The 25,972-nt window shown below is 35.0% G+C and overlaps 5 protein-coding genes across 6 annotated transcripts; 3 read left to right on the top strand and 2 right to left on the bottom strand.

Annotated features, from left to right (window-relative positions):
• Positions 1-1,125: 1,125 nt before the first annotated feature.
• On the top strand, positions 1,126-3,479 carry LOC110784671 (patellin-3). The gene is made up of 4 exons (XM_021989129.2): positions 1,126-1,504; positions 1,598-1,725; positions 1,823-1,973; positions 2,618-3,479. The coding sequence occupies exons 1-4, from the start codon at positions 1,205-1,207 to the stop codon at positions 2,939-2,941; spliced, it is 903 nt and encodes a 300-aa protein (XP_021844821.2). The 5' UTR covers positions 1,126-1,204; the 3' UTR covers positions 2,942-3,479.
• A 147-nt stretch (positions 3,480-3,626) lies between these two features.
• LOC110785461 (patellin-3) lies at positions 3,627-6,407 on the bottom strand. Its single transcript, XM_021989902.2, has 4 exons — positions 5,257-6,407; positions 4,529-4,653; positions 4,283-4,433; positions 3,627-4,187 (listed from the first exon to the last, which is right to left on the bottom strand). The coding sequence occupies exons 1-4, from the start codon at positions 6,241-6,243 to the stop codon at positions 3,933-3,935; spliced, it is 1,518 nt and encodes a 505-aa protein (XP_021845594.1). The 5' UTR covers positions 6,244-6,407; the 3' UTR covers positions 3,627-3,932.
• A 2,832-nt stretch (positions 6,408-9,239) lies between these two features.
• On the top strand, positions 9,240-13,140 carry LOC110785477 (MICOS complex subunit MIC10). The gene is made up of 3 exons (XM_021989923.2): positions 9,240-9,499; positions 10,196-10,338; positions 12,882-13,140. Exons 1-3 carry the CDS (start codon positions 9,358-9,360, stop codon positions 12,894-12,896), a joined length of 300 nt encoding a protein of 99 aa, XP_021845615.1. The 5' UTR covers positions 9,240-9,357; the 3' UTR covers positions 12,897-13,140.
• A 344-nt stretch (positions 13,141-13,484) lies between these two features.
• LOC110785469 (uncharacterized) lies at positions 13,485-15,865 on the bottom strand. 2 transcript variants are annotated; one of them, XM_021989911.2, is made up of 3 exons: positions 15,696-15,865; positions 14,976-15,292; positions 13,485-14,145 (listed from the first exon to the last, which is right to left on the bottom strand). In XM_021989911.2, exons 1-3 carry the CDS (start codon positions 15,783-15,785, stop codon positions 13,617-13,619), a joined length of 936 nt encoding a protein of 311 aa, XP_021845603.1. In that variant the 5' UTR covers positions 15,786-15,865; the 3' UTR covers positions 13,485-13,616. The 2 variants fall into 2 exon arrangements, with proteins under 2 accessions (XP_021845603.1, XP_056693651.1); XM_056837673.1 differs by having other exon boundaries at positions 14,976-15,281; positions 15,696-15,850.
• A 2,917-nt stretch (positions 15,866-18,782) lies between these two features.
• On the top strand, positions 18,783-21,872 carry LOC110785487 (uncharacterized). The gene is made up of 5 exons (XM_021989935.2): positions 18,783-19,019; positions 20,426-20,625; positions 21,249-21,350; positions 21,440-21,491; positions 21,583-21,872. The coding sequence occupies exons 1-5, from the start codon at positions 18,923-18,925 to the stop codon at positions 21,690-21,692; spliced, it is 561 nt and encodes a 186-aa protein (XP_021845627.1). The 5' UTR covers positions 18,783-18,922; the 3' UTR covers positions 21,693-21,872.
• Positions 21,873-25,972: the final 4,100 nt, after the last annotated feature.

Here is a 25,972-nt window from a genome sequence, read left to right on the forward strand (position 1 = left end):
AAGTAAGATACGGTGTAAAAAAGTTACCCCTACTTCCCTTCATATTCGTCCTGGTTTGACCGGCATAAAGTTTTAAACAATTTAATTGACTTATTAATTTATTAGCTATTTAGCTGGTAGTTATAGTGAGGTATTTTTTTTTTTAATATAGCTAGTTTATCTTTCTTTTTGGGCCTTGGCCTCACTTTCACCAAAAAAAAAACAAAAAAAAACAGTGTATGAGTGTATCAGACCAGAACCTCGCAGGCCCAAATTTTGATTTCACTGTGTATTAACTACTCCGCACTCCGTATTAATTAAGTTATGGAAATTGGATGTGTAGAAAAACCATTAGGCCCTTCCCCAACTAAATCTTCAAAGTTTTGATAGAATTGACTAATTGAGGGTGCAAAATTAGAACTGTCAAATCAGGTTATAGTCGTTTATGGATTGGGATTTATCGGTTCGGGTATCAGGTTATAGTCGTTTACAGATTGGGCTTTATCGGTTCTGCTTATATCGGATAATATTTTATGCGGGTCAGCGAGTCGTTGTACCAATACCTATTGAATGTGTAAGTTTTATTCGTGTTACTTCGCTTTTTATCGTATTATGGTCTCATCAGGTTAATTTTTGACAACTCTAAAATTTCCTGGACTATTTCTATCTCCACATTTCTTGGGCAAAGACCAGTATCTTGTAAAAAAAAACATAATGGGAGGCCTGTTCTAGTTAGTTACTAAGTCTTTTGAGATGTAGAGAGATGGGTCCCACCAAATACCTTAGCATTGTAGTATGGTTTGACATTACATTCTGAATCACCTCCTATGTTACCCTACAATATGAAGTAGAATTCCATGCACATTGCATGAATTAAGCCGAAGAATCAATGGAGGATGTTCATGAGAAACCGAACAAGGAATCTGTAAATGAACTGACAGAATCCCAAAAGAAAGATTTACAAGAACTGAAAAAACTCATCCAAGATGGCCTGGAAAACGATCAACTCACCTTCATTGATGGAGATCTTTCTACAATATGGGGTGTTCTACTTGTTGGTGATGACAGAACTGATATGATCATCCTCAAATTCTTGAAAGCATCAAGTTTCAACGTTCTGGACGCGTATGCTATGATCAAGAACACTCTTCTCTGGCGCAACGAAGTTGGCATTCGATCACTTTTAGAAGAAGACCTTGAATTCAATCATGATTACAATAACGTAATGGTCACCCATGGTTATGACAAACAAGGGTATCCTGTTTGGTACTTGGTTTTAGAGGATGTTTTGGGAGACAATCTTTCTTACAATGAACAAAAACAGCGAAAGCTTCTTCGTTGGCTTATTCAATTTACAGAGAAGAATATCAGGAAGCTTATTTTCAGCACAAGAAAGGTATATTCTATTTCATTAGTCATAGATCTTAAAAGCTTAACAAGGTATGGCAATGGCGACCTGTACAGGGTCGTCTACAAGTTTCTGCAACTGCTTCATGATCATTATCCAGAATTTGTTGCCAAACAGGTATTTAACAAACTCTACATTTGATTTGTTCATTTTTGAGTTCTTGCATCATTGATTAAATTTTTCTGGGTTTCATCATTTTTGGTGTTTAAGTTGTGGATCAATGTTTCGTGGTGGTATCGGAGTTACTGCCGGATCTATTCAATGGTGTTTGATGTATGGAGCACGAACCAAATAGTAGTGTTTTCGGGTCAAACAAAAACCATTGAAACTCTTTTCAAGTCAGTAAACACCTCTTATTCACTGGATTCCTTTTTGTTGAGTTTCTATCCTTGTTCTACATTATGATCTGAGTTCATTTTTTGAAGCTGAAAACAGATACATTTCTCCTGCACAAGTCCCAGTGAAATTTGGTGGTCTAAGCCGAGATTATGATGAGGATTTTCACCAATCTAACGCTGAGGATATTGTTTCAGAAGTTACCATCAAGCCTGATAGTTCACAAAGAATAGAGTTCCATTTTGCCAAGGTAAATTCCCTTATTTCTAGAGGTGGTAAATGGGTCATTTCTGGATGTATCCAAGCCTATTTTCTATAAGTGGTAAATGGGTCATTTGGATCTGGATGTATCCAAGCCTATTTAAATTAGTTTTGCTAGGTTGTTCCGTTATATTCGACTTATTTTGTCTGAACTTCTGTTAACTTAACTTATCTGAACTTATTTTATCTGAAAAAAACTTATTTTGACTTAATTAAACTTATTTGTTTGTTAAAATGTAAAAAAAAAACTTATTTTTTTTGAACTTATTTTGTCTGAATAAGTCAAACAGAACTTAGGCCATGTTATGTTCGACTTATTTTGACTTATTTCAGACAAAATAAGTTCAGTTAAATTCAAATAATATAAGTTAAACAAAAATAAGTTTTTTCAGATATTTTCATACACAAATAAGTTTATTTCAGACAAAATACTATTTTTTAAAGATAAAATAAGTTCAGATAAATTAAGATAAGTTCAATTAAGTTCCGATAAATTAAAATAAGTTCAATTAAATTCAGATAACATAAGTTCAGTCAAAATAAGTCCAATAGAACGAAGTCTTAGCCCTTCAAGTAAGTAAGTAACAAGCCTTTTTCTGACAATTCACATAATTTGCCATTGCAAAATTGCAGTCATGTAGTGTACTCTGGGAACTAAGAATGATAATCTGGGATGCAATATATGATGCGAAATTTGTCCCAGACACGAAGGGAAATTACATTACACACATATCGAGGCCACGGAAACTCAAGGAAAGTGATGAACCTGTCATTTCTGAAGGTTTCAGACTGAATGAGCCTGGCAAACTGGTAATCACAATTCGCAATACAAGTTCAAAGAAGAAGCTGCTGCTCACTAGAGTTCAAGTTATATCACCCAGACAGAATGTGGAGCCTGAACCTTCTTTACGCGGTTGGTTAGTAGAGTCAGATGAAGAAAATAGCATTACTAGTTGACTGATATTCTAATCTATACAACCATCCTGTTCAAATTCCTAAATTTTGGTTATTATTTTGGCTTTATGTTTCTTTTTTCCAAATCTACCCCTGTTTCTCTTCCCGTCTCTTGCACCAAAGCAAACGCAGAGGTACTGCCAGTAGAAAAAACAGCTCGGAAAGGGGGATTGAGCGAAGAAAAGAAGACTAAGGGGGTTGAACTAAGGTACAGTGGAAATTCACATCAGCAGCAATCATTTCAGATCAGCTTAATTGCATGTGTGTAGACTAATAGGGTTGTGTGGTTTAGCTTAATTTGATGGTTTAAAAAGGCAGAGTTAGTGCAACAACACAAATAATTCTCAAAGATATCATAATTTCTAGGAAAAAGTTTCAACTAACATACATTGAAAGTGGCAGAACACCTAATTAAGGAGATGTGACTCTTTCCAGAAATGTACCCCTAAAATCTAAATGATATTTGAGGTACACAAAATGTGACAGATTGAGCTATTCTCCAGTAATAATATATTTACCTGAGAGTGACTTTGCACCAGGGTTTTACACTTGTTATTCTGATTTCTGACTACGGAATATTATTTACCATATTATCCCCAGAAATTGATCATTTAGGCTACTTCATAAAGTATGAACACTTGAATGGTTTTCTGAATACGGTAAACTGAACAATTTGCTTCGAAAAATATAAACATCCATAAAAACCACGGAAGTACATTGAAGTGATACAGAGTTTTTACAGCCATTTTACACAACATACACCCTAAGATTCTATTTTCCTTTTGGATTAACGAGGAGGAACCAATCACCTAGCCGTATGCTCCAAAAGGAAAGAAAACGGACCAAAAAGTTCCAGAAAAAACAGAGAAATAAAAATGAACAAAGAAATATTGAATAGGAAATTCATCTACATACTGAACAAGGGAATCAACTCATTCATAGCAATGTTGACACTAGTCTTGAACTAACAATGGTGCAAGAACATCGATCATCATCAATCAGAGAAAGGCAAAACTTTGTACCTGTAGAGGAGTTTCTTTCTCTTGAAAGTTGGATTGTCAACCGTGAGGACTATCTTCCCAACTTCACTGACTTTAAAGCTTCCGGATATGACAGGATCATCACTCGAGGTCATCTTAGTTGCCTTTTGCATAACCACGGTGTAACTTTCGTTGGCACTAGGCACAAATTCAGCACTATAAGTCACGTCCCATCCTACTACTCGGACCTCCCAAACGATGATACATTTCTACAAAATCCAATATCAACAATGAAATTTAAGCAATAAATTTAAGAAACTTAAGAACAGCGTCACTAATTGGAGCAACACCTTAACCTACGTACCTCAGAACATATGATTTCAACAAACTGCTTTGTCGCAGTTTTTAGGTTTAGGACAGTTGCGGTATCTTCCACAGTGAAATCCGGATTGCAATCACAATAGTCAACACTAAGGCCACCATATTGAATAGGAACTTGCTCAGGGGACACATACCTGTGGCACCCAAAATACAAATCCAAATTTAATTTCACCACCACAAATTTAATGAAGATGAAGGGGAAAAGGTAAAGGTAAAAAGAAGTACTGACTTGAAAAGTGTTTCAGCAGTTTTGGCAGGTCCAGCAAACACAAACTTGCTTTTTGTTCTTTGGGTCATGAATGGGCTCATCATGGTGTAGAAGGCCACATACCACCAGGGTACATTGATGAACACCTAAGAATAGATTTCATAAAACAAAACCAACTCGTAAAAAATACGAATATCTCAAAGTTATACAGCACATCTTTGGAAAGACTGTGTATGTTCGGTGTTTCTGCTTCTTACATTCAGAAACACTAGCAAAGGGGTACAGGGGAAAGAGAACTCAAATTTGGTGAATTAAAGCAAGAACAAATGTTACTAATTTAAGAAAAGTGCAACCTTTCTCTTAGAACACTTCCCAAATTTAGGATGCAATTTTGCAATAGTAGGAAAATCAAATACTAAGCCACAAAAGGTTCTTAGTCAACCTTAGATAGATCATACTCACATCTTTGCATCCAATGTTCGGAAAACATTTACATTACCTTATCCAATTAGCTACAGTTCTCCAAAGTCCAAACCACCACATAAAAAATCAACATGGACATCAACTAGCTTGTTTTAAGTTCTAATTATGATATGAATTCTAAGCAATCTTCATCCAAACAATAAACATAAACAGCATCAACATACATATTGTAGAACAACAAACCAACCAGTATTAATCATGTCATGCTAACACCAACATTATACAATGGCAACAACAAAATCCGACATGGAAACAAGGATATATACCTGCTTGGCAACAAACTCAGGATAATTATCCTGAAGCAAATGAAGAGCTTGTCTAGTAGCCAACCTAAGATCTCTTTTACCAGGACCAGGAGCACTCTTCAAATCATTAACCTGAAAAATAGTGTTAACACCAGCAGCATCAAAATCAAGCTTCCTAATACTCCTCTCTAAAAACTGAATCCTCCACCTCAAAAACCTCTCTCTTTTCTCCTCACTCGAAAAGGTATCCGCATACAAATCCTTATTCTGAAACTCCCCATAAACATTATAACAAACTGGGTGTCCTTCCCTATCATGTCCATGCATAAACACCACTTTCCCCAAATCATCCCCTAAATCTTCATCCACCAATTTATCAATCCCAAATTCAACCCTCCAATTAAGGGTACTTTTAAGCATCGAGAATGCATCATTAACCTTAAAATCTCTTGCTCTTAAAAATTTCAGCAAGATTACATCTGTTCTTTCATCTTTCAATAAGGGTATCCCCCAAATTGAAACCTCTTGTTCTAATTCAGAATCTGTTTCTGGGTTTTGCTCCTCTTTTATAGCAGATTCAACGGTGGTGGCTGATTTTGATTTGGGTAAGAGGGTTTTGTCGGAGAGAGATTGTTTGAGTAAGGTTTTGAAATCTTCAAGGGATTTTGTCTGGGAATCTGAGAGATCAGAGAGTAAGTTGCTTTCCACTTTAAAAGAAACAGCTGATTGAATAAAGCTTCTATTTTTTTGTTCATTGACTTTGGGATTTTCAGATTCAGTGATTGTTTCTGTGTGTTCTTCAACCTGAGCAACTGCTGGTGGTGGTTGAGTTGGTGTGACTGTTACTGCTTCCTCTTTCGCCGGAGATACTTCTTCCGGCGCCTTAGATTCTTCCTTCGGTACAGAAGATTCTGTTTCTACTGATTTAACCGGAGATTCTGTAACTGGATTAGACGGCGGAGGTTCGGATAGTTCCGGCGTGGTGGAGGGAAGTGCTTCATCTGCCATTTTTGTGGGTTGTTTGAGACTGAAGTGAGTGAGCTGAGGAGAGAGAACGAGAGAGGGGATTATGGAGAGTGGAAGTGAAACGGCGGCGTTTAAGGCGGGGGGAGAATCCAAGGTGCAGAACAAAAAGAGGTGCGAATTATTGAAAAGACAGTAAGGACGAAAGGGGAAGACGACAAATTGATTGTGATTGCAGTCTTTTTCTATTTTAGTCCGTATTTGACATTTCTAAAAAAGAAAGTAGGAGTATTTTTGTACAGTAAAAGAAAGTAGGAGTATTTTTGTACTGTATTCATACTGTAATTGATACTCTACGAAGAGCAGAGATCTGAATCATCTGATGGTTGATTTGTACTCTGTGAAAACTGTCATCGGATTCTCATGTGTCTGTCGTCTCTTTGATTCCTCTGATCTTTAAATTGAACAAGTACGGAGGAGCTATATAGTGATTTTAGCGCGTCAAAAAGTGATTATAAGTTTATATGGAGTAATGCATATTTCCTATGTTCTATTTTAGATGACATAATTTGACTTTTAACATTATTCACAATAATCTACTTTGTTAATTAATTGTGATTTATACTTAAGAAAAGATACAGTAATTAGTGGCAGAGCCAGAATTTTTTTTTTGGGGTGTCGGCAGTGACGTTCCTAGAATTTTTAGAGTATTGTGTTGGGAGATCCTCCGCAACACACAATATATTACTAAAAAAAATGTATCGTCCTTAAATTAATCAATATTCATATTACAATAGTACAAAATTATTACAATTATTCTCTACGGTTTTATATGTGTGGTGAAAACTGAAAAGAATAACTTAATTTAAGAGAGTGGGTGTTTAAATTCAAAACTCTAAGAGACCGATTGTTTCTAAAGACTGCTCTCTTAAGATAATCCCCCTATAGTTATTCAAAATTCTAAGAGAACGGCTTTTTTTCTAAAGGCTGTTCTCTTAGGATTATCTCTATAGTATACAGATCTCTTACGTGTGGGGGTGTTTTAAGTATAACCTAAGAGATCGGTTCTTTAAAATATTAGGTCTCTTAGCTCTCAGCTATAAGTTTTTTTTCCGGTTTTTTTTGGGGGGTCCACCTAGCTCCGCCACTGACAGTAATGTGAGGGATTGTTATAATTGTCTCATTAGATTTATAAAATAACTTTTTATAATTGTCAAAATAAACATATGCCAAAATCAGTTCACACCATAGTGCGTAAGACTAACTACGGTAATTAACCGGTCATCATTTTGTTTTTGGAAAAATCAACTCATTATGTCAAACAAAGTTTTTTTGGGTTTTTGTGGGGTGTGTAAAGAGGATATCTCGTTGAGCAGTAAGTCGATATTAATTAACCTAGTGCGGGTTAGCAATCAAGGTCCGAGAGCAGGGATAAGGGGACCCCTCAACCAATGAGTTTCCCGGTGGGATTTGATACTTTAGTCCAAAAAGTCTTTATTCTCGTTACCAAAATGGCGTTTATATGCGTACCGTCAAAATCATTGTCCTTGGTACTTGAGGGTTGGACTATAAGTGTAAAGATTATACTTACAGATATCGGGGAGAAACAACCAATTAATCATATGATGTTTGAATCACGTCCGAATTTTCGATATAGGTTATATAGTTGCCAGTAACAAGGTATTTGAGTAATGTTTTTTTCCCAAAAGAAAAAGTTGAAAATATGAACCCAATAACACGTGTAAACACTATAATGTGTTGTATCATTATATGCTTGAGAATGACTCAATCAAAAATTTATGTAGCTAGACTAACTAACCTGTAATAAACCTTGGTTTAGTATGGTCTATTGTTCTTACAACTTGGGCGATTGTCCAAGCTATACACTAGTTTTATACTCTTACTCTGTATGTTAGAGGGTTGTCTGGTTTACAAGTATTTGATTGGGTGCATAGTGCATTGGGGATTTTTATTCGACGCCCTGTTTCGTTAATAACGCCCTAATTTATTACGTGAAAGTATGACTCTGCCCTTTAAAATCATTCATCCCCCCCTCCCTCATCACCCTTCTCCTTCTCTGCTCTCTCCCTCCCTTCCTCCTGCCGGCACCCCTCCCTCAACGCCACCGCCAATCTCAGCCCAACTCCGGTCGGCCATCTCAGCCCATCTCTGCCGCCATCACAGTAACATCACAACAATCTCGCCGGCCATCGCAAAACCGACCGGAGTTGCCTCAAAAAACCCCCAATTTGCTCGCAAGCCCATATCGCCGCCGCCGGAGTTACAGCCCTGGCGCACAAGATTTGCACCGTACACATGGTAGTGGCGCACAGATTTTGCACCGTGCACATGGAAGTGGCGCAAAATCTGTGCGCCAGTTCCATGTCACTGGCGCACAGATTTTGCGCCACTTCCATGTGCACGGTGCAAAATCTGTGCGCCACTACCATGTGTACGGTGCAAATCTTGTGCGCCAGAAATGAATAAAAAAATACCATTTTTATCTCCTCCATTGAAGCTTACGAGCAGATTTTCCGGGAGCCGATTTTCCGGAACAACTTCCACGACTATAACCACCGCCGCAACTCCCACATGAATTATGAAGAAACTAAGATTGCCAACAACTTATTCCGACGGAATTACAAGTTAAGATACCATAATGAGTTAAAGAGGGGGGAAAAAATTCTCGCCGGAATTTCAATTTTCCGGCGAAAATCGGGGAGCCAGCTTGGTGGGGAGGGGGGGTTGAGAGAGAGGTGAGGGAAAGGTGAGGTGAGAAGGGTAAAAAAATGAAAGGGAGGGGTAAGTTTTTATAAGGGTAGTTCTGTACTTTCGCTATGAATAATAGGGCGATTTTAGCGTGGGCGGGCGTCGAATAGCGATACACTAGTGCATTAGGGATACAAATACAAATCTATGTTGCCAGTATCACAGTATGGATCGAGGTAAATTTTGACCCGAACAACATGGGCCAAAGACCATTGAAGAAAAGAAAAGCAACAAAGGCCCAAAAGTTACAAAAATCATCTGGGTATTCTGGTTTTTTTTTTCATCCTCAAGAATTCCGAAGAACATCTCATATTCTCATCTGCGAAGAAGACGACGACGAAAGTAAAGGAGTAGCGAAAAGGGCAATCTGCAAGTTCAGACCCATCAAAAATGGCGGAGAACAAGAGAGAAGAGATGGGATTATCAAAAGAGTACAACTTGGATGCGAAATGGGATGCTTGCCTTGATCTTTCTCTTCGCCGCTTTGTTTACGCCTCCGTCGCCGGCGCTTTCACTGGCCTCCTCCTCTTCCGTCAGTTCCATTTCCCTTTAATTTCCCCCCTTATTTACCTTTTTTGAATTATACCCTTAATTATTCTTTAAAATAAACTGTTTTAGTGATGCAAATGTGCTTCATAGTTTCATTTTTGTGATGATGATTTCCTAGATTTGTTCTGGTTCGTTTTGTTTTTGTTTGGGTAATGTGTTTGTTTGGTTTGAATTGATGGGGGATTCTGGGAAATCGATTCAAGGGTGTTTTATGGGGTTAGCAACGATTTTTTTTTAGGGCTTTGAAGTTGGAATTGTGGTGGAAATTTACTGATTGACGTTGTAAAAGTAATATTAGGTTAACAACAATGTGCAATAATAGATTGTTCTTGTATGCAAATGAACTGTTTTTATAGGTTTACAGAATTGCTGAATCACAAATTGATAATTTATAGACATAAAGTGGTTTTGAAATTCTCTAAATTGCTTGCGCCTCTTGATGTTCCGGCGGCGTTTAGAGGGTTATGTAGGTTGTATAGCTACTTACATATTGAAGAATTGGCTTTTAAATGTAGCTAGGCTAATCTAGCATCGGGATAATCGAATTTGTAGCGTTGATTAGAGACATAGAGTTCTCTCTGTTTGTTTATGGTCGCATTGTTTCCTGAGTATGCATCAACCCTTTCACCATTTTCATGAGTAGGCATTGATGTTGGACTGTGTCGTGTTTTTCTATTAGGGAGTCCTGCAACTCGTTGGGCTTCTGTGGCTTTTGGCGCTGGAGCTGGTCTTGGATCTGCATACTCAGACTGCTCTAGATTGTTTGACAAACCCACAGAAAATTTGAGGCCTTCAAACATCTCCGAAACCCCTGTTTCTCAGGTTAGTTTATCTCCCTTTTGTATACAAATGTTGTTTTGAAAGCATATACTTCGTATATCTTGGTGAATCTTCCGATCGAGTACTTGGTGGCAATGTCAATTAAAACAGTATTTGGCTTATATAGGTTTATGATATCAAAATTGTTGTCTGTGGTCTTGGTAACTAGTTGAAACCTTTCAAATGGATTATGTCAGTTTTAGAGTGGAATCGTGGCAGCGTAATTTTTCATGAGACTGGATTCATGTTAGGTAAATGCACTTGTTGGTTAAAGATTTAGAGTAGAGACTATGTTAGATTGTTGGGAGCATTTACTTCCTGATTGAAGTGATTAGGCAAGATGACTTCAATGGATATCATTGAATCGCAGTTTAATGTCTCGATTTTGAAAACAAGGACAGGCAACTATCATATCTGCAAAGTAATTGTCCGGGGTTTTTGTCACAGGGAAGAGGTTATTAATATTAATGTCTGATGGAGGATTATACATATTAGCTATAAATGGGAAGCTCATTGAAGAATGAGGCAAGGTCAAAAGGATATGAATGAGAAAGGATTCATTCTAGCAACATTCAAGGGTTGACCACTCTCTTGTCCTGACTTCTGAAATGATGTGATTTTTTTGTTTTATTTATTGTCGTATAATGGATTTCTTTGATAGTGCCAAGCTACTGGTAGTTGAAAGAAAAGAAAAAAGGATAATCACTTAGCTCAGTGTATGCTCTGAATTCTGGTTAATTTTGAAATATGGTTGCATTCCAAAATTTAGTAGAATGTGTAGAGCATTTATAGGTGATAATTTATAGTGTAAATTGTGCAAATGGATGATGCCTATGGCCTCTGGTATTGGTACAATGTTGCTTGCACCAGATTCCACTAGGCTCTAATCGTTTCTTGTGGTTGTGGGTGTAGGCTTTTGTAATTGTTAGGTTAAGAGGTATGGCCTTGGAAGTTATTAGTTTTAGCCACTAATTGTTTGAGCTGAAGCCTGTTGGAGAAATTTGATAAGCATGTAGAGTGTTTCAGGATATGCATCCTTTAACGTTATATTTCTAAGTAGTTTGACTTTGGAGAAAACTGTTAACTTCCAAACGATTTTGAACTTAGAGTTTACTGAAGTTCTAACGCAAACGACTAGTTTTTCTTGTTGGCTTAACTTGGAGGAGCAATTATGTTTTTTTTGTAAGCAAGTAAGTTTTTTTTTGGCAATCCAAACAACCATTTACAACCAAGAGTAAACTTCCCACAAACCATCTAGGATGGACCATGGAACAAAGCCAGAGAACCCAAAGTACATCTAGTCTAGCAAGCCTAAGAAGCAAACTCAATACGTCAAAAAACCTGGAGAAACCTTTGTGACAAATGCTATCAAACCAAGTTTTATCCTGAGCACTAATCCTAGAATTTACAACAGTAAATCTATATCTAATATCCGGCTTTACATTCTTTACAAAGTTATCTACACACATCAAATGTTGATCCCGAAGAACAGTATTCCTGATTTTCCATAGCTGATAAATCACAGCTATGAAACAAGCTTTAAAGACACCTTTCCTGAATTTTGAACACTTAACTCTCTTCATGTCTCTGATCAGACCACCGAGGTTCCTGAAATTGTACCTAAAACCAATCCAGTTTTGCACAGCTTCAATACATTTCTTGCTATAAACACAATCAAGTAAGTTGTGATTGTGAGACTCGTCTGCAAGTCAGGATCATTTATGTTGACTTCTTGAGTTGTACCAGATTACTAATAGCTAAAGTATACTTTGAAAAATTGAATCATGGGTGCGCTACGATGTGTTTTTGAGATCATTAATGTGGGGAGTTGTATTAACATGCAAACTGGGAGCAATTTAGGCATAGCTGTTTTTCATGATGGATTTGTTTATCCCCCGGACAATGGTCACATGACAGTATGCAGGTGTCATTGCTTATAGAAGAGCTCTCACTAGTTGAAACTTTCCTTCTTTTCATTGGTACCTTGGTATGTGCTAATTTTGGTTTCAATTAATTGATCAGTTAAGGGTGAGGTAGACTGGTAGAGAATACTTAAGTTGTCTACGTGTGAGACTCCCAAAGTTTATGCGTTTCATATCTGAAAGATAGAATCCTTGGTGCATGATTCACTAGTCACCTTACTGCTTCTGAAGTCGACTTTTTAGGTGATGCAGCTTTCCAATCACCACATCTGCTTCATTATGTGTTTATTTTGTTGTTTGTTGTAGTTTGTTACTTCTCTATTTAAAAACCTAAATTGTATAGTAATATAGTACTGTTAAGAAACAAGTCATATTAGGAATTCGTTAAGTCTTTGATCGATTTTGTTCATTTTGTTTTGGCATTTGCTTGCTACAAGTTTAATTTAGTGTCCTTGTTCGATGCAGCTAGGCTACCTCTCTTAACACGTATCCTTCTCATATCATTACTCAGAAGTCAGAACTGCTTTTACTTACCTTTGTAGACATCAAACCGAATTGTTTTGAATTCTGAGTTTGTGAATCTTTTACATGATAACATGTTTAACAACATTCTTCTTTTTTCAGGATGTGCAGGAGTGACTTTTGAGTTGAACTACATTACACAGGGCTGAGGAACCAGTGAGAAGGGCTTGTTACTTCAGTTCACTTTACATGACTCTTATCCTACTGTAATACCAAAAAATTGTTTTGCCGGGTCATTTACCCCAATGTACCGCAAATTTCTGATGAAACAATTCTTTTTTGTCTTGTAATGTTACTATGATTGGTAGTTTCATCAATCAGGAGAATGAAAAATGAAAAGAAAGAAAAATAAAATTCTATAGCTAATGTGCTCAGCTCTTGGAGTGGAATCTTTCTGGATGACACAACCTTTTCATTCTCATGGAGTTTTAAGGCTCCATTTGGTAGGGCGTAAAACCTTTTCTTGGAAAACAGTTTTTCTTTATTTTCAATTTTACATTGTTTGGTTTGCAAGGAGTGTAAAATCAATTTCCTTAGGTGTAAAATTGCTCTCCCAATGATGGAAAACCATTTCCCCATCAAAATGAAGGGATAACTGTTTTCCTTCCTTTTCTTATCTTTCTTGTACACTCCTTTCACTGCCTGCTTACTTTCCCTCTCATTTCCTTCCGTTTCATCATTTTTCTTACATGAAATCAAACAACGGAAAACTAATTTTGGAATTGTGTTTTCCATGAAAATTATTTTACAATGGAAATGTTTTACGCCCCACCAAACGTACATCATTAATGCTTGTGCCTTGATTGATACTTACAGACCGATTCAGTAATAGGCAACTCAGGCCAAGTCTAACAACTGATTTTGTAGCCAATTTCTCATAATCATGAAAGCTTCTTCTGCATCTTCATCTTGTTCAAGAGATTCAGGGCGATGAACAAAACCATGTCCCTGACCTTTGAAAACTACCACCTTTGAGTTGTTCCCAATTATGTTCCCTAACTCATTAAGGACAGTAACTTGACAAAGAGGGTCCTTATCCCCTGTTACAAACAGAACAGGAACCTTAACATTTGAAGCTGTAGATAAATCCATTCGTGTTCCATAGAAAGAAACACCAGTACCGAAAACAGAACCCTGGTCTTTGGCTAGCACTTCCAGTACTCGACCACCTCCGTAACAGAATCCTATTATGCCAAGCTTTTTAGATGATTCAGAAGCCATGAACTCATCCACCATCCATTTGGTTGACATTTCAATGTCTTTTGCCATCGTAATTGGATCATGTTTGGCTAGCCATTCCTCTAATTGAGCTTGTGATTGGTCTTTTGACCATGGATCTCCTCGGAACAAATCTGGTACTAATACACTGCAGTTTCAAACATATTATGACATTTTAGATGGTATCCTGAAACTTGTTAAGGGGGTGTTTGGTTCGCAGATTCTAAATATGAGGTATGGGTTTAGAGTGGTCTAAACTCATACCATGTGTTTGGTTGGAGAATTTAGGGGGTGTTTGGTTCGCACAGTGGTTTGGGGTTGAAATCAGGAATGATATCAAGATGGTATGAGGTTGAAATCAGGAATAATATCACGATGGTATGAGGTTGGAATTAGGAATGATATCACGATGGTATGAGTTTGGAACTTGATTCTTAATAACATGCGTTTGGTTCATATGGAGAATGAGTTTATTTTATTTTATTTGATACCTATGATAAAGGTATGAACCAAACTAACATCCCTCCTAAGGTTTCTAAATCCGATACCTTGAGGGTTTGAGGTATGGGTTTGAAACTTTTAAAAGTACAAACCAAACAAATGATATGGATTTAGACTATTTTAAACCCATATTTCATACCTAGAGTTCACGAACCAAAAATCCCCTTAAGAGTTTACAACCCATACCTCAAAACCCCCAGGTACTGGGTTTAGAAACCTGGGGGAGGTGGTTTGACTCATATCTTTACTTCAAGTATCAAATAAAAGGAAAAACCTCATCTCTAAACTGAACCAAACACATGGTATTGAGAATCAAGTTTCAAACTCATACCACCTAGGTATCATTCTAGATTTCAACCCCATACCAATGTGCGAACCAAACACCCCCTAACTTAGTTCATAACCACAACAGTTAAGACAGTTGTGACAGTACAAGTCTACAACCTCACACCACAAGAAGGAGATGGATGTACATACTTGTAACCATTGCAGGCAACGCGATAAGCAAAATCTCTGGTGTATGAATCCTCAAACCCGAAAATGTCAGACAAGAGTAGAATGCCAATTCCATTGTTGTTCTTGACTGCCTGGAAGAGAGATGCATGGATTGTATCATTGTCATCTCCTCCTATTTCAACCTCAGCTCCATTCACTAACTCACAAGCTTCTGCATTATCTATGTCATCTTCTACCTTTAATTGGCTGCAACACACCACCATACATGTTGTCCTCTTTTGTATGCAAGATGTTAATTTTTTTTTTTGATAACAAACTGCATCTTTTCTGTAAGCCAACTGAAGCATCACAGTCAAGAAACTGACACAAACTTTGTATGCAATATACTATAAACTCAGATTCAAATTTAGTTAAGTGCTTCATTTCTATACTATAAACTCAAAAGATAATTGAGTTGCTTTTACCATAACCATCTCAGTATCAAAGTGCATCATCAGGGGTATGGGAAGCTCCTTACTAAATTTAGAAAGTGGCCTATAATCTAGCAGAACAGCCTTAGAATATAATAGCCTATTATTGAAGAAATGATCAATCTACCATATCAAACTAACAAAAGATAACCAAACCTTTTGTTGTTAGTAATATAAATTTGAACCACAAATTCCCAGGAAAGAAAAGTACATTCTCAATTAAAAAAAAGAAAAATAATTGAAAGACATAGATTGGATCAAGAGAACATACAGAGCTTATAAGCAATGAAGAAGAGAAATTGCAGCTTTTGATTCTGATTTTTGAAGGAAAATTTGAGCAAGGTGGTGAGGCTAACTCCATTTTTATTTTTGTTGAAAACTCAAACTTCTGATTTTTTACAAAAAAAATTCAGAGCCTTTAATTTTGAGTAACAGATATCTTGCTTTTTATTTCTGATGTCAATGTCTCTCTCTAGGCCCCATGTATCTTTGGCTTACTAAAATACACCTTGGGAGTTAAAATAAATGATAAAAGTAGTATTTGTGGTTCAACTATTTGTTTTTTATATACCCGTTTAGGAATATGATTTGTTGTTTAAAATGAATAAAGTTAAAGTTCATTTTAATTATTTGTTAATTTATAAATTCGTTTGAAAATATAACCTTCGTGTTTCAAAATGAGTTAAGTTAAAGTTTAGTTCAATTGTTGCAGGACTCGCTGGTCTATATTCTTGTATGGAAAATTGGGAATATAGCCTTCATGGTTCGACTATTTGTTACTCCGTACTACCTATGTCACATTTTTATTGCTCCATTAAATAAACTTCACTTTATTAAGAGTTGAATGTAAATAAATAAATAATGCATATGGGGTAGTAAAGTAGTCCCATGAGAGGAGAGATAGATTGGTAACAAATGGAAAACCTGCAATTTTAAGGTATGAAACAATCTCAAAGGGACAACAAAAAATGGGGCAAACAAAAAGGGAGGGATGGAGTATTTTATACACCCACTTGGAAATTAAACTATCGAGTCAAAGTGAATTAAGCCAAAATTTAATTCAATCTTTTGTTAGTTTATACACCCTCTCAAAAATTATACATTTGTGGTAAGTAAATTAAGTCAAAATTTCTCCATCCAAAAAATTAAATAAAATTAAGTCAAAATTTGATGCAATGTTTCGGTATTCCACAGTTTCGTGTGGAAATATAGTCTTCACCCATTGTTTGTTACTAGGTTCTCACGTGGAATATAAGTTTTGTGGTTCAGTTGTTTGTTATTTTAACGGATTTTTCATGAAATACCCCTCAATTTTCACGAAATTCACCAAATGCCCCTCAACTTTCAGAAATTCACCAAATGCCCCTCACCTTTAATATAATACCCAAACTACCCTTACTAATGACGCGCCGTTAGTCCGCCGTTAGCCTACTTTTCTAATTCACCAAATGCCCCTACAATGTAACTTATTTCACCAAATACCCCTATTTTAAAATATAATTTACCAAATGCCCAAATGTAAAAATTACCTTTTTAAAGCCCAATGGCTAGTTTTTTGGGATTGAAAAATAGCCGTAGCTTATTGTTTTAGTCACCAAAACTTTCCAGTCATTTGAGAGTTGAGACTATGGAAGATATAAGGCAGTGTGATGATAGATACTGTGGCAATGGTATGTTACAGTTTAGAACTATTCGGCCCGAGTTAATAAGTAAGCCCCTTGAGTATAAGAGGATACTCAAGGGAAGGGAATCCTCACCCCCAAAATACAACTTTGAGGTTGTAAGATACAATCTCAACAACTAGGTTAGGCCAAGTACTACTTGGTACTTTGTATATGCAAGCAATACACTTGATACAAATATATAATGCCTCAATTTACTTATTTACATTTCTTATAGAGTGGCATATGAAAAGAGCGATACAATTAAGAGAATGTCTCTAAAATAAAAGACCAACCAAATGAAACTCTACTCAAAAGACTAACACCACTTAATGAGTTTGATGCGTGTTTGGTTCACGGTTATTTGAGGCCACGAAACGAAATTAAGAACATGACTTTCTTCCCACTTAGTGCTTGGATAACAGGAATATGATACTCCATTACTAGAGGTAATAGAGTGTAATATCAATTGGTTATCTGCAATATGGAGGCCCTTTTTTCCTTTCCTTTCCTTTCCTTTCCTTGAGTAGTGATTTTAACTTATATTCATGCAAAACAAGAGGTAATAGACTCATTATGTGTGGATGATGATTTTGAATGATAACTCATGACACAAAACTGAGATGAAACTACAACAAAACAATTTGGTGACTAAATAAACACTCAGAACATGGTTATTTATACTAAAACAATAAGCTACGGCTATTTTTCAATCCAAAAAAACTAGCCGTTGGGCTTTAAAAAGGTAATTTTTACATTTGGGAATTTGGTGAATTATATTTTAAAATAGGGGTATTTGGTGAAATAAGTTACATTGTAGGGGCATTTGGTGAATTAGAAAAGTAGGCTAACGGCGGACTAACGGCGTGTCATTAGTAAGGGTAGTTTGGGTATTATATTAAAGGTGAGGGGTATTTGGTGAATTTCTGAAAGTTGAGGGGCATTTGGTGAATTTCGTGAAAATTGAGGGGTATTTCATGAAAAATCCGTTATTTTATAGATTCGCTTGAGAATGACTTGATTTTTCCTTTCGTACTATCCTCATGTTACAAGAAAACAACTAAAGAGAGCTAACAAACTCAATTCAAAGCTTAACAAGGGCATACACTTTCATTTCACGATTATAATAAACTCTAAATCACATACAAAGTAAATGAAACTTAAAGTTAGACGCTAGTAAGTTCAATTAAGTTAAGTTTGTGGTAGCGAGCTTTTCTATACCTCGTTTATATTTTGTTTTTCAAAAAGTTAAATAAAGAAAAAGAATGTTGATTTAAAACGTGTATTTAAATTGAACCTTATCATATAAAAATAAATCATAAATCCATAATTCATGAATTCGGTTAATATCACATATATCGGACATGATTTATCATAAATACTTTGTATTTGACTAGTATTGGTTTCAATTCTTGAGATCATCTCTAATTAAATTTAGAAGCACTTCGTGCAAAAATTTAACCACGTACTACAACGTATCAATGATTTCTTGGCCTAGTGGTTAAGACTGAGGGCCTGTGTACAATAGGTCTCAGGTTCAAATCCCTCCGCTCCCATTTGTAATTTATATTGCCTTTGTGGCTCATTCGCACCAAAAAAAACGTACCCGATTTTGTACACCCTCATTAGTAACCGGCCTAAGTCAATTAGGCCACCGTCATATAAAACGTTTTTAAATTTTAATTAATTTTTGAAGACATTCACACGACGTAGGGAGGCCGATTTTTCTTAGCAACGAAGTAGAAAATCTCAGAAACAAAAAGACCAACAAAAACACAACATTTCCACTACAAATTGATTGACGAGAGGAAGGAATCGGAGGAAACGAAGAACAATTATGGAGGGAGATGGTCCGCCTGTGAATGATTGCTGCACAATTTGCCATGACAACTTCGACATTCCTTGCCAGGCTAATTGTTCTCACTGGTTTTGCGGTTACTTTCTCTCTCCTCTTTTCTATTTCTTTGTTTATTCATCATAATCCTGAATTTTTATTTAGCTCAAGAAATCGATGAGATTATAATGATGAGTTGAAAGATACGAAGTCTCAAATTGTTGATTAGTGTAAGTAGAAGATTGATTTCCACATTGCCTGTTCTGGGTTTTTCTGAATAATATAGAAATTAATGAGATCAAAGATGTTCACTGCTCTGGGTTGCTGTGAATTTGAATTTATCAAAGAATGATTGTTTATATGTTTCCGATCTTGCGGTGTATGGGGAGGTTAATTTTGGTTATGATGCATAACATAATTGCTTAATTTGGTTTCAACTTTCAAGAACTTTGATTGTGATGTGGGATGTGGAAATGATGATGGTGTGATAATGTGTGACTTAGCCTCGCCACATTGATCACAATTTATGCAATGGGTTTGCTAACGAGCTTTTTCTCTTGATAAGTTGATGTTTGGGGTAGTAATTTGCTCACTTGAATCGACCTATTTAATGGCGGGGGTTGTGGAATTGTTGCAGTTGCTTTGTTTAACTTAGCACTTACAAGTCTATAACAATTATTGGCCTATTAAGATTGGGTTGATGTCGTGGGTTCGCTAATGAGCTTTATCTTTTGGTAAATTGATGCTTGGGTGGTGATTTGCTCGCTTGAATCAACCCATTTTATGGTGGTTGTGGAATTGTTGAAGGTTCTTTATCCACCTTTTTAGGTTTAAGCTATTTCGAGTAAAATCCTATCACTCGTTTATCCTACAAATAGTTGAAATCCTTGTTTGAATTCGTGAAGGGTGGTCCTGAAATTGGCTTAGATCTTTGATGAGTTGATGCCAATTAGTGAATTCGGTGGATGACGTTTGTTGCTCTGAACCTGCACTTGTTCTCTCTTTTTCGGGTTGGTATAGGCTATGTTTTCCGACAGACCACCATTAGAGCTTTGTTTAGACAGATCACCTAATATAGAGCTTGTATGAATTTTGTTTGTTGTTTGGTTTGGGACCATTCTAAGAGTTCATCAGATAGATCATACACTACTTCAGTTTTCATCACTTATCGAAAAACTATACAGTATGATCTTTGAGGTGTAAAACTCAAAACTCTTACCAAAGAGAATTGCAGGGGAGGTGTTGACACTAGTCTCCCCACCAGATTTCCCTGTCAGACTCACATAGTTACAATAAACACAAATCTTGGCAATCTTTTTACTTTGGGTTGAGAGTGAATTGAGGCAACTTATTTTTTAGAATAACAGTTTTACTTCACATCCATTAAATTTAGGATATGTTTATGTTTGGGGCTGCTGAGAGTTTTTGTTGAAATGGTAGAAGACTAAGAAATGTTCCTTTGCTAAGTGTTTTTATTGGCTGAATCATGTCTTATTAATATTGCAGGGAGATGTATCTTACAAGTTTGGGATCATGCAGCAGCACTCCAACCATGCAGATGTCCTTTGTGTCGCCGTCCCATTAACTTGTTAATACCTACTGAGGCCTCCCAGCAACAACGCGTTAATCCAGAAGTTGCAAATATTTTAGGGAGACTGGAAATGTATAATCGTCGATATGGTGAACGCGCCAGTGATTTCATGCAGGTAGTTACTGTTATGAAAGTTATTTTTAAAACTGTTGGTAAATCTTTAATCATGATGGAATATAATATGTATGTCGGCAATTTTCTGCACTACTACTGATAGACTTTTCTTTAGGTTGGTTTATTCATATGTTGCCATATTATGGGGCCAAATGTCCAGATAGTAGTACCTGGATTGATATCATAAATGGAGTTCTTGTGATTTATGTTCAAAGGTGGACAATGGGTTATCTTTTTGTACTTTATAGCTAATTCATAAGCTATAACACAATTTGGCCTGTGAAATCTGTATTTGTCCATATTGTTTACCCCAAATTCTCAATTATTTCACGTTCTTTCTTGGTGTGCTTTTTTAATGAACTACTCCGAAGTTTACTAGAGTTTGATGAATTTGGACTCAAGGATGATGCATTATTTAGATAAAGTGGATAAAAGCTGCTGAAATGAAGTTGTGTATTATGGTAAATGTATGGTTGCAAGTGGAGTGTTGCCTTATTAATAATAGAGTACCTAGTTTCATATTTGCATGCTAGTCTCATAATAATGGGGATTTTTGCTTGTGTTGTTTCGTGGTTTGTGGATGTTAGTTATTTTCTTGTTCAACATTCTTTTTTGTTTTCTCAGAGGCTGCGAGATCTTCCATTTCTTCTTCGAAGGTTATTGAATGATTTGCTAGATCCTCATAGATCTTTGCCATTCGTCATCAAAGCTCGGATTTATTTGGCAGTTAAGTGAACAACTCAAATTGCAACAACTTGTTTTCTTCTTCCTTCTATGAGTTGTGTAGAGAGTAAATTTCAGCCTTGTAATTTCAGGTGTTCTTCAGTGCCATATACGTATTGAGTCCAGTGGACATTATTCCTGAAGGTAAAATTCTTCCATTACAGAAATTGTCTAAATTATACGAAATACTCATTTTCAAAGCAATTTATTCACACACAACCTTCGGCTTTTTCAGGAGTACTTGGAGTCATTGGCCTTGTAGATGATCTGATCCTCGTACTTATCTGCCTCGTACATGTCGCTGCCCTTTATCGATCTGTTCTTGTTTTCCGTCATGGAGGTTAACAAGGTTTTCCGGTGGTTTGTGGTCGTTCAGAAGAAAATCCAGATATATTGGTGTCCTAGTAGATTTTTTTGATTGTTATCGTGGTTGTGAAATTGTGACTTTTCTTTTGTACTCAAATTAATTCCTATGTCTAGAAAAATAGTTTCCGTATATATTCACATTTCCTAAATTTTCAAGGCTACATTTCGTATATCTTTTATTAGGTTGCGTTTCTCTAAATATATCATCTCATAAAGGATACTTTGATTAAATCCTAGTGAAAATCTTGGACTTAAGGCCCTGTTGTTTTCTCCTTTTTCCACTTAGGCTCCGTTTGGTAATGTGTAAAACGTTTTCAAGGAAAACGATTTTTCTCTTTTCAATCATTTTAAATTGTTTGATTTGGCAAGGGATGGGAAACAATGTTTCATAACTCCCTCAAAGGTGGAAAATAAATTTCCATTTGAATGGGAGGGAAACACTTTTCCAACTTTTCTCCTTACCTCCCCTTTCCTTTCTTCACCTCAATCTTTACCATTTTCTCTCATTTCATTCTAAGGAACCAAACAAATGAAAACTAATTTGGAATTGTATTTTCTTTGTAAATTATTTTCCATAAAAGCATTTACACTGAAAACGTTTAATCGAGCAGAACCTTATTTCGGGAAATAATAATCAAAAGGTCTTGCGCGCACAAGGTGTACAATAAATTTATTGTACACCAAGATAACTTTTATGCAGTTTTTTGTAACTTTAACATACTTTTTTGTAACTTTTATATTATAAAATAAAAAGTTGATAAATAAACATTTTAAATGGTTAAATGATTAATTTATACATTATTATTGATTTTGAAGAAATAATTTTTATTTAAATGAAAAAAATTTATCACTAAAAATAGATAACTTCTACGTATATAAATATATAACTTTTAAGCATTTTGAGTCAACTTTTACTCCGGTGTACAATATTTATTGTACACCACTTGTAAATAAGAATTTGTGAATAATAATTCAGAAAAAATAAATAAAAATTAGACAAATAGAACACTATCCTAAAAGAGTAGAAGGTATGCATAATGTGACTTTTACTTCGAAAAGGAGAAACAAATTGTAATTGTGATTCAGAATTATATTGCTATAGGATTACAGATACTTATGTTTGGTACGAATGAAGTTAGACCGGAGCATAACGGGAACAATCGGAACATAATTTATTTACACTCCCAAATACCATAAGTTATTTACAATACAAATTACAGAGCATTATTCAGTCCATTGATAAATTAACTAAACTACTACTCCCTTACTAGTTACTACACATAATACCATTTAGGTCAATACAACATTTACATTATGGTATTTGTTGGTATAATAATAACAATAATAATAATTTGTAATAAAACTAAAACTAAAACTTAAAAAACAAAGTGAAAGAAGCTAAAATACATGGCTGTTTAAGAAAGCCCTAACAAACTTGTGGTATTTGTTGGTATTGTTAGAGTAAATTGTGCCGGAGGAAGTCCAAGTCAACCAAGAGCAGGCTTTACTAATAGAAGTGACGTTCCATAGGACAGTGGAGTTAGTATTGAGGTCGTCTCCCTTCCATCTCATGTCGCATCGAACATTACCTGTAATATTTAAAGGAACTATAAACTCGAAATCATATCTAGTGGATGGAAGGACCGTCTTCCAACCAAGATAATGTATAGGTTGCTCATCATCATTATAATGCATGCAATTCACTTCTAATATATCGCTCTCATTAATCTTACCATCTCGTTGTTGTCTCACCGGTATCTCATTCATAATTTCCCCACAAACTCTTGAACATGCCAGATACAAGTAAGTACCAAAAAACAACACTAATAAAATACTAAAGAGAACACTAATACATCCTAAATATGTAGCATACTTGTAACGCACAAGGCTAAATCTGGTCATATAGTAGTTACTAAGATCACTCCATGCATAGCGATATATTGTACCCCAATTTTCTTCCACATTTGCAACGCGAGCGGCTACCATAGCTAAATATTCTACTTCTTTTTTTTTAAAAAAAAAATTTTATATAGAAGTGAAGTAATGATTTTATAATATCACCAACTTATATTTATAAGAGCACATCCCTAAAGATCGGATCACTGGGTTTACCATGATCATAATTATTCACAGACTTACTTTCAAAAAATCAGGAATTAGTTACCAACTCTACAACTACTTAGGAGATATTGATGGGAGAATATTATAAAAGTAATATTTAAAAAATAAAACTAACTTTTTTTTTTTTTGGAGAAATTGCTCATCCAACTTAACCGTTCTATATTTTGCATTTCTTATTCTACTTTTTGTAGTAGTGATTATCATATAAATATGGGTTACTTTCGTATTATTCAGGTGTTACTTAACATAACATTTAGGCCTTTTAGGGTTACTGGCCATAATCTTAAGGATTATTATATGTTAAATGTACGGAGAACATTTTATTTTCTTTAAAACTATTTTTGTAAATTATTTGTGTTACTTTCATGTTATTCTGAAATTACTTAACATAATATTTAAGGTTACTATAAATATAATTAGGGCATACTAATTATAATATCAAGAGTTACTTATTTTTGTTACAGTAATTATTTTATCAATTAAATTTAGGATTACTCATCTTATTATACCGGAGTTGCTTAGCATTATATTTTGGGTTACTAATTATCTTACAATTCCAACTTTTTCTTGTTCGACAAATAACATATCAAAAACTATAATAATGGTTACCCATAGTTATGTTACTGATCGATCTTAGTAATAAGGGTTACTAATTATAGATTTTAAAGTTACTCAACGTTATCATATGAAATAGGATTCACAATCATATATAGGAGTTAATATATTGCTTATTGTTTCCAAAGTTGACGCGCCTATTACTGTATTTATTTTCACTAATAGTTGGTTGGTTACTGTTTAAAATATTTGGTAGTCACTTAATAATTAATATAGTATTTAATGTTACTAACCATAACTTTAAGGGTTACTTGTTGAACTTTTATTAAAAAGGGTTATCATTATGTAAATTTGGATTGCTTTCATATTATTCAGGAATTACTTAACAAGTTATTTGGGGATTACTTAATATTTTCTTTTTGTAAAAGAGTTATTATAATATAAATTAATGTGGGTTACTTTCGTATTATTCAGGTGTTACTTGACATAACATTTAGGGTTACTGGCCATAATCTTAAGGATTATTATGTATTAATATGTACGAAGAACATTTTTTTCCTTTAAAACTATTTTGGTAAATTATTTGCGTTACTTTCATGTTATTTTGAAGTTACTTAACATAATATTTAAGGTTACTATAAATATAATTAGGGCATACTAATCATAGGGGAAGTGATAAATTCAAGGAAAATTTTACTTCTTCCAAAGAAATCCATATTTTTTTAAAGGTGATTTCCTTGGAAGAAGTGAAATTCTTCCTTGGATTTATCATTTCCCTAATCATAGTATCAAGAGTTACGTACTTATTTTTGTTACATTAATTATTTTATCAATTAAATTTAGGATTACTCATCTTATTATTCCCAAATTACTTAACATTATATTTTGGGTTACTAATTAGTAATTATCTTACAATTCCAACTTTTTCTTGTTTGACAAATAACATATAAAAAACAATAATAATGGTTACCCTTATTTATGTTACTAATCTTAGTAATAAGGGTTACTAATTATCAATTTTAAAGTTACTCAATTTTATCATATGAAATAGGATTTACAATCATATATAGGAGCTAGTTCACAAAATACTAGGGTACTAACTATAGTACGTATTTAGAGTTACTTCGTACTCAATAGTTGTCTTTTTAAGGTTACTTTTTTTTGAGGGATTTTTTTTTTCAAATGAATTACTTATCATACAAAATAAAATTAGGTAAATACATAGTCATATTTTCCTAAAGGGGTACTTAATACGTAGTACAAAGTACGGAGTGTATCATTAAGAATTGCTAATTTATTGTACTTTGGGTTGCTATTTTTTTAGGTGACTGACTGACTGTTACTATTACTTATTAATAAGTGTTATTCCTTAATTGGATTACCAAACATAATACGAATTACTCAATAATAATGTAGGAGTCATATCAGTATATTAAAAGGTTACTAATTTACTTTTTAAGGAACTTAAATTGAAGTGGGTTATAGAGGTGGGCAAAGTGGAAAAACACAAAGGAATTATGAATTGTAACACAGAGTAATAAACTAGCAGGGGAAGAAATGAAGCCTCGATCAACCTTCTCATA

The sequence above is a fragment of the Spinacia oleracea genome, chromosome 2, assembly GCF_020520425.1.
Source record: "Spinacia oleracea cultivar Varoflay chromosome 2, BTI_SOV_V1, whole genome shotgun sequence".
Taxonomy (NCBI): domain Eukaryota; kingdom Viridiplantae; phylum Streptophyta; class Magnoliopsida; order Caryophyllales; family Amaranthaceae; genus Spinacia; species Spinacia oleracea.